This window comes from Orcinus orca, chromosome 5, assembly GCF_937001465.1.
Source record: "Orcinus orca chromosome 5, mOrcOrc1.1, whole genome shotgun sequence".
NCBI classification, from domain to species: Eukaryota; Metazoa; Chordata; class Mammalia; order Artiodactyla; family Delphinidae; genus Orcinus; species Orcinus orca.
Window position 1 is genome coordinate 20,502,938 of NC_064563.1, and position 15,449 is coordinate 20,518,386.

Sequence of the window (15,449 nt, forward strand, 5' to 3'; positions counted from 1 at the left end):
CCAGAGATGCCAAGAAATACATGTAAAGAGACATTGTGGGCTGAGTTTACAGGAAACATAAGCAGTGTTGCCCGGTGATTATCTGCAAGGCCTCCAATGTCCCTCTCCCCTCCCTGCCTGGGAAGCCTAACTCAACTCCCCTTCTTTTGTCTTCCATCCTCCAAATCGTTTCTTGCGAAATGAGATGCGGGCTGTGAAAAGCACCTCCAGCCTTTCTCCAGACTGGGGTTGGGGTTCGTGCCAGTCTTTTCTCTAGTTCCATGTGTCTTGTCTTTCAAACATGTGCAGAAAGTGACTGACACCCAGAGCCCAGGGTGGCTCATCCCTTTCCCAGAATTAAAAAAAAAAAAAAAAAAAAACCAACAAAAAGGGATTGACTCTCCCCACATGAATAGAGGAGAAACTAGACTAACCCAAGAGAATTTTTGGTTTTTAGGAGGTTTTGCCCTGTTTCTTTGGGCAAGTGACATTTAGTTCATTTGGCCCCATTAGAAGAAGCTGTGTGTCAATGTCCCATTTAAGAACAACTGGAAAAACAACACGTTGAAACACGTGTTGGGCACAGAAAGCCTGGAAAAACAACTTTCAAAGTATTTGAGCACTTAAAGTAGCTCGGTGGTTTAAAAAAAATGCTTTAAAATACTGATCGCGAGATTAAAGCTGCTTCCCAGATGTCAGATGCAGCTGATATGGGGAGCGTATCTAACATGCAGCTATCAAGACAGAATGTCAGGCTCTGGACCATTTATAATAACAATAATAATAGGGGCTGTGCTCTGTTAACCTCCACACCACCCTTTATTTCATTGCCAGTAGCCACCTGATTGCCAGCTCCTAGGGCCCACGCTAGATCATCTTCTGTTCCGTCCATCCCAGAGGAAAGGACACTGCAGGCATTCAGGACCATATGCCTATTTAAGTGGCATGAATTCAACTCTCCATACCTACCAAATCCCAACATAGGTATCTGGGGACAGCATCACTTCATCTGGAGCTGGGCTGTAGAAACAGTACCGTGTCCTAACTCTGGAAGGATCCATCTGTGTTGGGCTTATTGAAAGACCTAATAATATACACAAAGCTTAGCAGACTGTACATTATGGGCCATTTAAAGGATATCCAGTGGTCATTTTCACCACACTCCGCATTTGCCAAAACTGATTTTGGAACTGAATCCTCGTGGAAGATGCAGTGCCAGTGTAAATGCATCTTGTTGAACGAACTGAATGAACGGATGAGTGCCTTTCACTTCCTTTGATAATTCTAGAATTCTCTATTCACTAGGAACCTCATCTTTTCTTCACTTCTCCTCATTCCCATCCCGTATTTTTGTTTGTAAAAAAGGAAAAAGTGGGAAAAGAGGTACCAAATACATATTTTATACTTGATACCTGGAAATAATAAAATAATAAAGAGTGGTAAAATAAACTCTTACATTGTTGTTTGGTTTCAACACAAGAAACAACGTGATTTATAAATCTTTTAATATCATTATTGATCCTGATATGAAAAGCGAAAAAATAGGCTAAGCGTTGATAATACAATTGCAATACAGCCAAAGTTCTTTAATCGGATGCTTGGCCAAAGGCAAACAAGCAAACAGAAACGCAGTCCTTTTTCTTCTTGCTTTTTTTGGGAATAGGAAAAATGAGGTGAAGCAAGAGCTGGCCCAGTTTGCAGAGACCAAATCAGCTTTGCCCCGGTCGGGTGGCGTTGGAGACTCCGCGGGGATGACGGGGTGCCTCACACAATAGCTCAACCTACGAGGCGAGGTCAGTGAGTCACACCTTGGGGCTGTGTCCATGAGTCACCCGCTTCCCAAAGAGGCTTTCTCCAAAAGTGGTGTATTCATAGTGTCCCCTACTTTCCCGCCCCAGGGACCAAACGCTGGTAAATAAACCCCTGCAGGAAGGAACTACGTATATTACAGCCTCACGTGGGCTCACTCTGCACTTCGGGGCTGACAGCAGCTCTGCCTGACTCAGCTTCTGCCCGGGCCGAGCAGGTTCAGGAATGAACTTGCAGAAAAGCTGGTGCTGCTCTGTGGATAGGATTCACGTAGATAGATGCCCACAGCTGGCCGCGGCGGAAGTGCCCGCCGACCTTTCACGCTGCTGCGGCTCCTACTGCTGCTAATTTAAACACGTAGAGACTTCTTGGCACTGCTGGGATGGAAGTCGAGGATTAGAGCCTGGTAGTTAAAAATACAATCCCTGCCATTCATTCGGAATTCCAGAGAACTCTGAAATTTTTTGAATTGGCAAGTGAATGGGAGAGACCAGAAGCGTGCACCAAAATAATGCTTCTGGTCTGGTATCATCTTTTATTAGAGGATCCTAAAAAATTCCGTACTTATAGATGAGTTATTAGTCCTGTGTCACAGACTGCAGCTATGTCTGATGAGCTGCCGAAGTGAAAATCTGACCGGAACCTTTTAACTATAAATTACTTGTGGTTTCAAAGGATGAACTTTCTCAGCCAACACACTTTTGTTGTGTGAACAGTCACCTTTATTGTACGACATGAGAGAGTCAGTTTTTATAGCTTTCGGACTTAATCTGTGAATGATATGAATGTTTTGCTAATGGATGTGTCCGCTAGGTACATTTGCAGCCTGACTTTTTACCTCTTTGTATCCTCTCTTCTTAGGAATCGGGCTAGCAAGAGGTGGTGATGTTTAAGATTTGGGCAGAACAGAGTAAGAATTGTAACCAATTGTAGTGCTGTGAAAGCTGCTTTGGGACAAAGAATCATCAATTGGGGTGACAATAGGAAAGATGGCAACTTGGGAGGGAGACTGGTGGCTTTAGAAAGAAAATAAAACATTAGCTACGGATCTGTTCGGTCAGGTGGAGAGCCAGCACTTTATTTCCAATTGTCAGTATATTCAGAGGACAAATTCCCGTGAACCAGCTGGGCTGATAGGGTTAAACAGACGGGAACAATTTCCTGATGGCTACTAATCAGATCGGGTTGCCAGTTTAAACGTGGGCTTTGAGCTACCACGGCCGTGGGGCTGGCACTGTGATCAGCTCCCACTTCTCTCTGGGTTTGGTGACAGCAGAGGAACTAAGAAAGAGTGTGCCTCTGGGCCTGGGAGAATTAGTAAGTGTGTATTCCAGCTGTCTTTGTTCTTGTGGTTAAGACCCACCTCTGGTGTCAGTCGGAAGAGCTAAGTATCACTGGCAAAAACCAAAGTGCAACAAAAGGCGCCACTCAGAGGAATGCAAGGTATGAGTAAGATGTGATGTGTCATTTCCTAGGTCTTGAAATTTAAATCAGAACACACTGCCTACATGTTTAATGTGATTGAAACACAGGCAGCATTTATCTCTGAAATACAATATAAAAGTAAACCAGCTTTTAGTGTTTGTATTTTAATTCTAATTGCGGAAGATTTTCAAAACTTTAGTGTGAGTCTTGGGCAACTCTTCTTGCCATCTGGTATAGGCTTAAACGTTGGCATAATATTTGTTGTCTGCTGACAGTGGTTCCAGTTTACTTGGCAAGCCCTGTCTGGGAAATTATCAACCTCATGCAAATCTGTGTCAGTTTTCATTTTTAACACTGATGAGTTTAATTGAACTGGTTCACAGCAAGCAAGCTGCAAAGCTATTTCAGTTAGCAGTTTTTAAGCACATAATCTTCAGTGTATATATACTTTTGTTAGAACATTAAGAGGGTGGTGAATTGGCCTGGTAAGTCAAAAAAAATTTTAATGTCTGATTTTTAAAAGTAAGATAATTTACTTTTGCCCTCGATTGGTCTTGTGAATATTATGGGGGGTTGCAGGAGTATTGTTTTTCAAGTGCCTACAATGTGCAGGACACCTTGCTCCACCCCTAGGGTCCTATCTATCATCGAAAGAGCTTATGTTCCATTGGAAGAGAAATATGAACACCCCCCAAACAAGAAAGAATGAGGGGAGAGGTTAAAGAGAAACGGGGATTGGCCAGGGGATGAAGCCAAGCAGCGCTGAGTGTGAACTGAGTTTTGAGCCAGTCAGCCTTGGTTTTATGACCCCAGGTTGCCTTTAAGTTCCCATCTCTTTGGTGTGGTTCTCTTTAACCACCTAGCTGGGCCTGGGTAGTAGAAAAGAAGACGCTGCTTCTAAGTCCTGCCCTAATAGCTCTGTTGAGTGTAGGGAGCCCTAAGTAATTTCTGACACTAACTAATGTGAAACTCTAATATATTAGGAGAGGAGAAGGAGGAAAAAGGCCAAACACTTATATTTGGAAATGAAATCTTTGCCCATATAAATGAGCAAGCAGCTTATTATGTTGCTACGAACTCTAAATTCTTTCAAAATTAAGCACTTATAATCATTCCTATTTTTATATCTCTGTATGCTTCCAGCAATACAAAATGGATTGCATAGGCCTTCTCTATTTCAGAAAGTCTTTGTTGTGTGGCTTCCTTCCATAAAGTTAGTGTAATAGGTCATGAACTGGAGGGTAAATTCGTCCAAAAACACCAGGCCTTTTCCTGGGCTATAAGAAGTCGGTGGATTCTATTTTTACAGATAAGATTTTATCTTTGCCTTTCATGGTTCTGCTGCCAGTCAGGATTTTATATTTACAAAATGCTTTTCATTTTTATGCCTACCAAGTGCACGTGCACAATAGATACACAATCCACACTTGTTGAATAAACTTGAACCAAAGGTTGCCAGCCTTGGGCTGGAGGCTGGAGCTGTCTTCTGGGGATTTATTTGCTAAGGAAGTGAGCAGGGGAAGCCCAGTGAACTGGTCATGACATTGGCAGGTGACTTTGGTGGTTACAGGTTTCCCAGAGCAGACCTTTTTCACCCTTGCAAGGAGGAACCGGAGCACTTGTTCTTTTTTACCTGTCTCACGGATACGGGTGCTGAGACTAGGATGGGTTAAATGGCTTGTCCACGTAGGTCACACAGGGTCAGAGCTACATGAAAACTCAGGTATGTGTGACTCCAAGCCTGTGGTCTTTCCAGAGGCCATAGTGCCTCATGCTGTCTCCCAGTAGGCTGTCAATGGCCAGGGGAGACTAAGGATCCGGGGGTGACTTGGATCCCAGCTGTCCTTGGGATGAGTCTGGAGGTGGGTTAAAGAAGGGATTGTCAGATAGGGAGGGTGGGGAAGGGATGGAGGGCAAGAGGAAAACCTGAGAGACTGGAGAAGCCTGGAGGCCATTGCCCTCATCAAGGTGAAAGGTCATGCAGGGGGCTGGAAGGGAGGAAATAGGAGCTAAATTAACAATCCCCTGGAGGCCGATGGGAGGGGCCAGGCCGATAGGAGAGGGTGGTAATGCTGCCCCTCCCCACTGATTTCCATGACATTCTAACCCCCAACATAGAATTTTCCTAATACATAAAATGACTTTCTCAACTTGTGTCTTTATTGAAGAACACATTAATTCCAGAAGGAAAAATTATTTAACACAGCACAGTTTTCCATAAGCTACCATTTCCAGCCAAATATCTTCTCAGAGAAATGCTGACCTTTGTTGCCCCTGGGCAAAATGCAGGTCCTCAGAGCTGAGGCTCTTTGCCGACCTGGACATCACAGACCCTGATGTGGTTGGAGGTTTGTCCTTTATGAGACTGTGAAGAAAGGCAGCATGGGAAGTAGTGGTCAAAGGGGCCCCCAAAGGAAGAGGGGGCCTGATTATCTTTCTTTCAGGTACCATTTCCGCTGCACACCACCCCAGGCCTCCATGTGAAACCCTTGCAGACATTTTTTTTTTTTTTTTTTTTTTTGCGGTACGCGGGCCTCTCACTGTTGTGGCCTCTCCCGTTGTGGAGCACAGGCTTCGGACGTGCAGGCTGAGCGGCCATGGCTCACGGGCCCAGCCACTCCGCGGCATGTGGGATCCTCCCAGACTGGGGCACGAACCCGCGCCCCCTGCATCGGCAGGCGGACCCTCAACCACTGCGCCACCGGGGAAGCCCTATCGATTTTTTTTTTTCTTTTTTCCCTTAGACATTTTCTTGAAGTGGACTCTTTAAGGGAGTGACATCAGGGAGGGGTGGGAGTAGTAGGGAAGTGGGGATTAGTCTAGCTAAACTGTGGGTCCTGGCAAACAGTAAGGCTGCACTGAGAAATACAGGAAAGGAAGTGACTCAGTAGCTCAGAGAAGGAGCAGAGATGAGACAGCAGTATGGAATAGCGGGTGGTTTATCCTACGTTTGGGAATGGGGTGAGGGGAGCTAAGTGATGTGAACAATAAGAGAATTTAGTTTTCAAATCAAACCATGAGCAGTGGATTAAGTTCTTGTGAGCAGTGCCCTTGCTGTTGGCATTCAGACCAGGAGCCGCCCTGGACATCACATAAACTGAGGTTTAGAGCAAAGCTGCCGTGGGGTCGACGGATGTGCAGAGGCTGGGAGTTGGAGTGCTTTTCTTCTCAGAGTTGTTTCAGAGTAATGAGAACTGCTCACGTATGAAAGGCTCCCTCTTGTACTCAAGTCTTTGGGGAATACAGTGAGTGACACTTTTAATTAACAAACCCGCTGGGAACAAAACTCCTTTAAAAGCGTTGGCTGGGTGTGGAGTTTGAAGGGTGGGCTGCGGAGACTCCCACGGTCCTGGGGGAGTTCTGGGGCTTGAAGCCGCGGCTGAGTTGTGCATCTTTGGGGTCGGATCTATCGGAATGAGGGCCAGAGTGTTCCCCCAGAAAGCCCTCACCTCGGTCCCAGGGGATGGAGGCTGGCCAGCCGTGGTGGCAGTCCTCAGGCAAGCTGAGTTCCTCTACCACTTTGGGTGCAGGCCTTTCTGATCTCCCCAGATTTGGGAATCCCAGCCCACTTGTTCAGAATGGGAGGGGAGGGTGGGGGACTGGCATTTGGGAATGCATCATTCTGGTTCCTGTATAGTTCCGACCACTGACAGATAGCTGAGTGTCTGTACACAGCAGCGTCCTTAAATGTCTTCCACTGTACGGTGTATGTCACTGCGTCTCACCGGGGCTGCACGCATGCTGCTTCTACCACAGTATCGATATCCATGGTGCCAGAGGTTCTAAGAAAGGCTCACGAAAGGGAGAAGGATACTTCCCCTCCTGGTACCACAGTGGAAAGTATTTCTGTAGGACGTGCCTACCTTGGGAAAACATGTTTTAGTAGTAAGAGTCCTGAAGGAATAGTTAGTCAAAGGGTTTCTTCACTCATTACTTTGCTAAAGGGAGCTTAATTTTGAAATCCTCATCAATTGTTTCCTCACTTGGAAGGCCTGTGACAGACCCCCTGAGGCTGGCTATGAGTCTTCACAGGACCAAAAGTTGACAAAGGATTTTATGCAAGCTTTGAACAGAATTACAATTATTAAACTTGAAGGTGTAACTAAGACCGTTGTTTCTTCCTTTAGGCTTAGGTAATTGACTTTCATCTCTGTAGTTCAGCCCCCTACCCACCCCCCGCCCCGTTTGTGTTTTTCTTAACAAAATCGTCTTGGTTTTTAATTTTTATTCCTCCCAGTTTATTTTTGATTATTTTTTAAAGACCACTGATGGCTCCTATAGTATGAAACTCAACAGTTAAACTTAATTCTGCCTCCTTTATGGAAGCTGACTTTTTTTTTTTTTAATCATACTCATTTTAAAGGCCTTCTTGGGAAAACATCCAAGTTTTCACTCAAGGCAATGAATGAGCTCCCCATGGCAATGACTTCCAGTCTGGGATGAAGAAATCTGAAGAAGAATTTTAGCCGTGGCAGTATTCAGATGTGAGGAAACAGAAGCAAACTAAAAGATAAATACAACTCCAGTGTAGGAGATTGCACTGATTTAGGATTTAGCCTAATGATACTAATAGTGGTTTCCTAAGCTGAGGATTCAAAGGAAGCCATTGTTATTCAAAAGCAAGGTGTGTTTGAAAGGAGCAAGCTCTCTCCTTTTCACGTGGATCCAGAAAGGTCTATAGTGTGTGGGGTTGACATTGCCCTTTGGTTTGGGAGAGACAACCTAGTTACAAGGCTTGGAACAAAGGGCTGACGTTCAGCTTCTGCTATCAAAGTTCGTTGTCCTTCATAAATACAGAAAGATCTCTGATACAGTTCATAAAACAAGAATTGTGGCACCAAATGAATATGCTTATCTTTAAAAGAAAAATGTAATGAACTCTCAAAAAAGAGTTTATGGAGTGGCACAGGGTCTTTAAGGCACCAGAAGTGACTTAAGATGTGGTCTGGAGGGAGGCAGGCAAAGCTAGATGTCCCACCCATCTTTTTTTTTTTTTTTTTTTCTTTTTGGTTACACCGCGAGGCATGTGGGATCTTAGTTCCCCGACCAGGGATCGAACCCATGCCCCCTGCGATGGAAGCGCAGAGTCGTAACCACTGGACCACCAGGGAAGTCCCCCATCCATCTTTCTACAGACACATCGGAAACTCTGGGTAGAAGCTGATGTCATGCTCGTTTCTCTGAGATTAAGTTGTAATAACACACCCTGGAAGTTGTATATGACCAAAAGTCCAATCGCGTCTCCTCCCTCAGAAACCTTTATGCCTCCGCATCTGGGTTTCTCCATAATCTGGCCTTCCTACACTTATTTCCTGCTCCCCTGTCCTCCAGCTACACAGTCGGTATCTTGCGTGGTAGAACATAAACTTCTTGAGGGTTTATGTATTACCTATGTGGACCTCACAGTGTCTTACCCTTTGTAAGAGCCCGGCAACGTGATGTTTATGAGTTTGGTTTCAAGGGCCCTGTCTTTGGCTGAGGACAGGTGGAGGCATCCTCATTATGTCAATTATATGAGCTGGGAGAGTGTGGGAGGGCTGGCGGGCAGGAGCGCAAGGTCCGGCTTTGGGAGGGGAGTTTGCACTGTGGTATCGCAGTGCTTGGATGGCAGTGAGCACAGGGCGTTGGAGAACGTAGGCTCCTTGGACCGTGGGGAGGAACGCTGGGGCTTGTCCATCCCTGGTAAGGCAGAAAATCCTTAAGAGGGTGTTTGCACATAGGGGCAGCTGGTCAGCTAAGTCATGGACTTATGTTCAGAGAGTCCCCTGCAAAATCCCCAACGTGGCCCAACTTGGATGGAGGGTAAGTGGGCAAGCCTGACCTTGGCTGAAAACAAACAATGTGTCAACCTCGTATAAGCAGGTCCTAAGGCAAGAAGAGCCAGCATCATTTAACTGTTGTGTTGTTACTGGTGATGATGACATTGATAACGCTAACAATGAAAGAGATAATTGTTTTCCTTCTTTTAGTCACATAGAAAAAATCACCACATGGCAAGACCCTAGGAAGGCGATGAATCAGCCCCTGAATCATATGAACCTCCACCCAGCTGCCACTTCCACACCAGCGCCCCAGAGGTCCATGGCCGTGTCTCAGCCGAATCTCGGTAAGCTTTGACCGGAGCTGGATAAACAAGCTTTCGACCGAGGGCCTCGAGAGCTCAGAAGCAGCTCTGGTTGCCTCAGTGCCTACTCACACGCCCAGATAGTATCTTCTCCTCCCTCTTGGCTGCATTACCCTTTCACTGCCCTTGCCTTCTTTTCTTGGCCTCTTGGCTACACAGTTCATGACACTGCTACCAGGGTTTACACTACAGCTCCAGCATCCCCTCCAGTTGTATTTAGTGAAGTTCTTTGAAAACTCACTTAGGCGTCCTGTCTTCCTCCAGACCAAGGCAAGAAGGGCCCCTTTCTGTGAATGTGGTCCCTGAAGACTGCCAAAGTGTACAGTTCTGGCCTCAAATCTCTTTGCTCAGCCCCGCCCCCCAACAATGTGTGATTAACACCAGACTAGGTGTTTTCTTGCCTTATCTCATTCAATCCTCACAAAAACCCTACAAGAAGTGACAGTATTCCCATTTTATAGATGCAGAAACTTTCCCAAGTCCGAGCTTGTGGGCTAGTAGAGCCAGAGTTGGAACTGAGGTTGGGGAATGCATTCAACCCTTACATAATCTGCGGGTGGCTTCTCCCCACACCTGCCCTAGGATAGGACGGCGCACATTTCACTTCACTTTGAATAAGTGTGATTTTAAACTTGAGATTCGTTTCTGCTAATTGCCTTTACTTCAGAAGAAATACAATTCTGCCCACTGGAGAGAATCAGATGTGAATGAATTCACTCCTGCAGCAGAACCAGTCAGCTTTTGTTAGTCATCCTCTCCCACCCCCAAAGGCTAAAAATAAGAGGGCCAATTTTGAAGTTTTTAAAAAGATGGTGCCGTTTTCAGGTAATGTTTCCATTTAAGATCAGATATCCAGATACTGCTTTATACACAGAACAGAATTTTAGAGAATGAAAAGAATCTCCTGTCGGATTTTCAGGAATGAACAGGATAAAAATGGAAGCAGTTTCCTGGACACCCTTCCTTTATAACTGTGGCTTAGCCATGGTGAGTATGGACTCAAGGAGACCTGAGTCAGTATATTCAAGTAAATATATTGTCCCTTCTTCCAGGAAGTCTGGATCTACCATTTTAAAGCTTGCAGGTGTAAAATATATACAAAAAGCAAACGACTCAGAACAACCTCTGTTGTGTTTCGTATCTAAAGGGTAGCTCAAGGAAAATGGTGCCACTGCTTCTACGAGCAGTGGTGAACCAAAGCTACCCGTGAGTCACTTGTCCCCAGTACATAAGAGGTCAAGTAGAAAGCAGATGCAAGTGTAGCAAGGAAACCACACATCAGGTAGCATTAGACTAGTTTCTTTAGCCATTTAATTTTTATTAATTTATTTAATTTTTAGGTAGCATTAGACTAGGGTTTCTTTAGCCATTTAATTTTTATTAAAAGTTCTAAAAGCTGATTATTAAATTACTAATGTTAACTTTATAATCTATTATAATTGGAAAGGATCTTTCATGGACCTGGTTAAAAAAATTCAAACACGTTTTTCAAAGGGGTGTTCAAAAAGTAAGTCTTCCTCTGATACCCATGCCTCAGTCCCTTGTATGTTGCCTGGAGTCAATCAGTGTTTCCAGTTACGTGTATGTTTCTTCACATAAATTGCTAGCACGTTATACCCACTGTTCTGCACCTTGCCTTTTTTTGTTTTTCGCTCATAAGATATTTATTTATTTATTTATTAACATCTTTATTGGAGTATAATTGCTTTACAATGTTGTGTTAGTTTCTGCTGTATAACAAAGTGAATCAGCTATATGTATACATATATCCCCATATGCCCTCCCTCTTGTGTCTCCCTCCCATCCTGCACCTTGCTTTTTTTCTACTTCTATATCCGTATACGCAAAGCTGCCTCGTTTTTTTTTTTAAATTGCCGAGTAGTCCAACATGTTGATATGCTATAATTTTTTAACTAGCCTCCATCTGATGGGTATTTGGGTTTAGTGTGTTGTTAGTGCACCCAGTATTGGAGTGAAGATCCTTGTTTGTGCTGTTTCATGTACTTTCCTTAATTTTACACAACGATTAGGAAGTGGACTAAATTAGAAGGACTTTGAATGCTAAAAGCTTAATACTGAAGGCACATGTGAGTCTACCCTCCCCCCATCCCCCCACGCACTAAAAGCCCAATTGCTGGTAAAGTTTATCTAAAGAAATTGTAATCTGAATGTCTGAAACAAGTTTACCTGTGGCTGAATAAAATACCTTTTTCCAGATTTCTAATAAATCGGGGCAGTAAATTTCTCAAGACACACATTTTGGGGTTTTTCCAATAATATTTGAATATTTGCCCATTACAAAATGCGTTGCTAGCCTCTCGAGAATCACAGATGTGTCCCAAGTTTGGAAATATAACGGGGAATGCAAAGTAAGCTCCAAAGACTGGGGGTAATTTAGAGAGTCACAATATGGTCCTAATAATAAATGATTTACTCAGAGTATTTTATTTAAAGCTATAGGTCTGCCTGTAGTTTATACTCTTTATTATCAACCTTTAAAAATAGAAAGAGCAGATCTTTCTACTTTTTTTTTTTTGAGGTTTAGTATGTGGTATTTTATTTTCATTATTTTAGAAATAATAGGTGTACATCTGTGTTTACATATATTATACCTACGTCATACATTAGCATATATATGTAAACATATAAAGTCAATATTTGGAATATGATTCAAAACTTCTATGTCGGTTTTACATCAACTGCATTTTTTTTTCTTTTTACCTTTTAACCAGAGAAGATCCTTCTCCTCCTCCTACTTCTTAACTCTAGAATTTTGGTCTTTTCAATGGCATACATCTGACAAATAAGTGAACTTAGGTGATGTGTCCCCTTCACTGATAGATATTTATGTACAAGTGAAAATGATGTCAAAATGCAATGAACATTACTGTCAGGTGATAGAATTAGTAATAAGCTAATTTTATGTATTTCTGGAACTATGATATAATCAGTGACATAGCAAAACACATTCAGCAATAAATCTCCTTATATTGTGATTCCGTGTTTTTCTATGTGTTAGTGATGGACTTGGGAGTCGGACTGTCAGACTTTGAATCTCAGCTCTGCCTATTGGTGACTCTGTTAAGTCACTTAATTGTGCCTCAGTTTCTCCATATGTAAAATGAGGATTATATTTATAGTGTGAGGAGGTTGTATGAGTTTATAAGTAAAGTGCATAGATCCATGCCTGGCACGTAATGAAATGTTATGTCATCATTGTTCTTTGTGGAAAGAAAAGTTTTATTTAACTATAGAATGTTAGATTTGAAGACAATTTCATTGTTCATCTTAAAAGCTCTCATAAAAAAAATTTATTTTAGGCTGGTTAGTGTGCAAAGAGCTTTAAATTAGGAACTCTGTATTTTTTACTTTCAGTGAGGATAGCGCCCCCTGGTGGAAATGTTTCAGTCCTCCCGGTCCCCCCCTCCCAACCCCCGAGAAACTTATTGTCAGTGGATATCTTATTTTTTCAGTAGCTCTATTCCTGAAATGTGGGTTGTAAGGCAACCCATATTTTAATTGGGAGAGAAGAGATCCATCACTCAAAGGCATCCTGGAGTGAGTGACTTTGTGAAAGTCATTCAGTGAGTGACTTCGTGAGCATACTTTTGTCAGGCTGCCTCAGAGTCCAGTGAAAAGGCATCTATCTCTTGGTAGGATGGCAGGTTGGCTGTGTATCTAAACTCACTCGCTTTTCAAATGCTGAAGTAAAACGAAACAGACTCTCAAGGGGTATTTCAAATAGCTCTCTCCAGCTTGGTCTAATTTTTAAATTTATTTTATTATTATTATTATTATTTTTTGCGGTACGCGGGCCTCTCACTGCTGTGGCCTCTCCCGTTGCGGAGCACAGGCTCCGGACGCGCAGGCTCAGCGGCCATGGCTCTCGGGCCCAGCCTCTCCGCGGCATGTGGGATCTTCCCGGACCGGGGCACGAACCCGTGTCCCCCGCACCGGCAGGCAGACTCCCAACCACCGCGCCACCAGGGAAGCCCCCAGCTTGGTCTAATTTTTAACTGAAATTTTTGTTTTTGTATTTACCCAATCGGGTTGTCTGTCAGGTTTTATCCAATTTGATTCTGTTTGAGCAGATTGGTCCCCTTTGCGTCTGAGTCCCCGGAGATACCCAGTGAATGGAAGAAGAGAGGAAGGTTTTGGAGAACTTTAGATAGCGAAGAGGAGAGATTACCACTGGGTGGAGGCCGTATCACTTGGGGGCTGACAACTTGTTTGAAATCCTCACTGTTATGTAACACAGTGAAGGGGGAAAACTACTAAAAGTGTGAAAGTTGATTTTTTTGCATGACACAAACCAGGTGGGATCTCATATCTTTTAAGTGGGTTGTTGGTATGATTAATTACTTTTAATAGCCGCTAAATTTTATTGAAGGAGGGGAAAAAATGAAACAAACAGGAAAAAAAAAAAAAGGACTCTACACAGCCCGTATTATAATACATAAAACAATGGGCTCGGGGCAAATGGAACCTGCTAAGGAAACCAGTTAGGTTGTTAGGGCAGTAATGCGGGTGGTGTGGTGGGCAGGGACCTCTTTGTATAGTGGTTAATGGGAAGACCTGGAGTCAGAACTGAGTTTCTCTTGGGTTAGACATTTACTAGTTTCGTTTGTTATCTAACCTGGGTCTCATTTTCCTTATCTGTAATATGGTGATAATGATAGTCTCTTCCCCATAAAAGTTTTGAGTACTTAGGTATTCCATGCCTTGGTAGCTGGCATAGAGAAAGCTCCCCAAGAAATATATTGTTGTAACTATTACTATGAGCTAGTAGCCTGTTTTTTCCTCACTTTTCTGGCCTGTGTAGCCAGAGGAAGAGCCTGTGGTGCGATAGAAAGCCATCCTCTTCCTTCTCCCTCAGGAAAAGCCAACCTCAGTTCCTGCAGCTTTGATCTTTTGGACACTTTTGCTTACACGTTGCGAAACTAATCTTGAACCCCAGGCAGTGACTGTGAGAAACACGCTCGAGCCCGGGCTCGTTCATGAGCAGATGAGCAGAGGCAGTTTGGGAAGGGCAGGTTCACTTCGAGCCCCACATAAAGAACCTTCTCCTTCTGCAAGTGTGATGGTGTCAAGGTCTTCCTATCTCTCAGCACACGAGGACTGAACTCGTACAGTAACTTAAAATCTCCCCATATTTTAAAATGTCTTTGCAGAGAGAAAGTGACAGGCAGTTTTGCCTTTTTGGTGATAACCCTAGTGATCGTCAACCATGGTGTGCTGGCCTCCTGTCACACATTAATGGACCTCCTTGTTGGAATGAGACCCTGACCTGGGGTGCCAGTATCCTCCCAGACAGGACAGGAAAAATAAAGACTGTATAACAACTTCACCAGACTGCCAGCCCTAGCCAGTTGAGAAACCGCTGGTAAAGTGCAGTCAGAGTGTATTTTTAATGCTATAGGAATCTTTTAAATATCACACACTCCCCCTTTGAAGACGCGCCATCCACCAGGCCAGAGTTTGTCCTCCAGGTCTATCTTGATCTGTATTTCAAATTGTAAACACGTGTGGTTTTCTTGCTTTTTTTTTTTTTTGCAGGGTATGCTTTTCAAGACAAGATGGAAAATCTAGTCTCTGCTCAGTTTGCAAAGTTGGCTCCTTTGTCCCTCTAGGAAGTGTACAAAGGCACTTGAAGACATTTTATCAAAAGCAAATAAAATAGCTAAGGGACACCGCAGCCTAGTGTTGCTGAAAGCATGTAGAGAGGTATCCTGAAAGTGTGCTGAAAGTTAGATTTATACATAGGCTATCTTATTTTTGTCTTTTTCCGGTAGTTTTCTTCTAATCAAATTTATGTAGTGAGTTTATGGCAGACACATCTGGCTACTGTGATTTTTCCAGCTCTGATGTTCTCACTACTTTTTGAACTTTGCGGTTTCCGCAGCATGAATTAGCCTAACGCACACAAGCACATACACACACAAACCCAAAGACAACTGAAAAACCTCCACCCTTAAGGGGGAGGGTGGTGGTGATGGGGTGCTGGTAAGAGTGCTGTGGTGGGAAGTGGGTCTTTACGGAAGGGAAGGAAGACTGGTGGGCACAGGGAAAGGGGAAGGGGTTCTGGTTACAATGTTTTTTCGTTTTTTCTTGA

The 15,449-nt window shown here is 43.7% G+C and overlaps 1 protein-coding gene across 3 annotated transcripts in view; it reads left to right on the forward strand.

Moving 5' to 3' along the window:
- Positions 1-15,449, forward strand: part of WWTR1 (WW domain containing transcription regulator 1) — a 132,579-nt gene that overhangs the window by 70,258 nt on the left and 46,872 nt on the right. For all 3 annotated transcript variants that reach the window (XM_049710206.1, XM_004278185.3, XM_049710207.1), the window contains one exon: positions 9,183-9,319. In XM_049710206.1, coding sequence (XP_049566163.1) covers positions 9,183-9,319 — 137 coding nt within the window. The remainder of the gene's footprint in view (positions 1-9,182; positions 9,320-15,449) is intronic.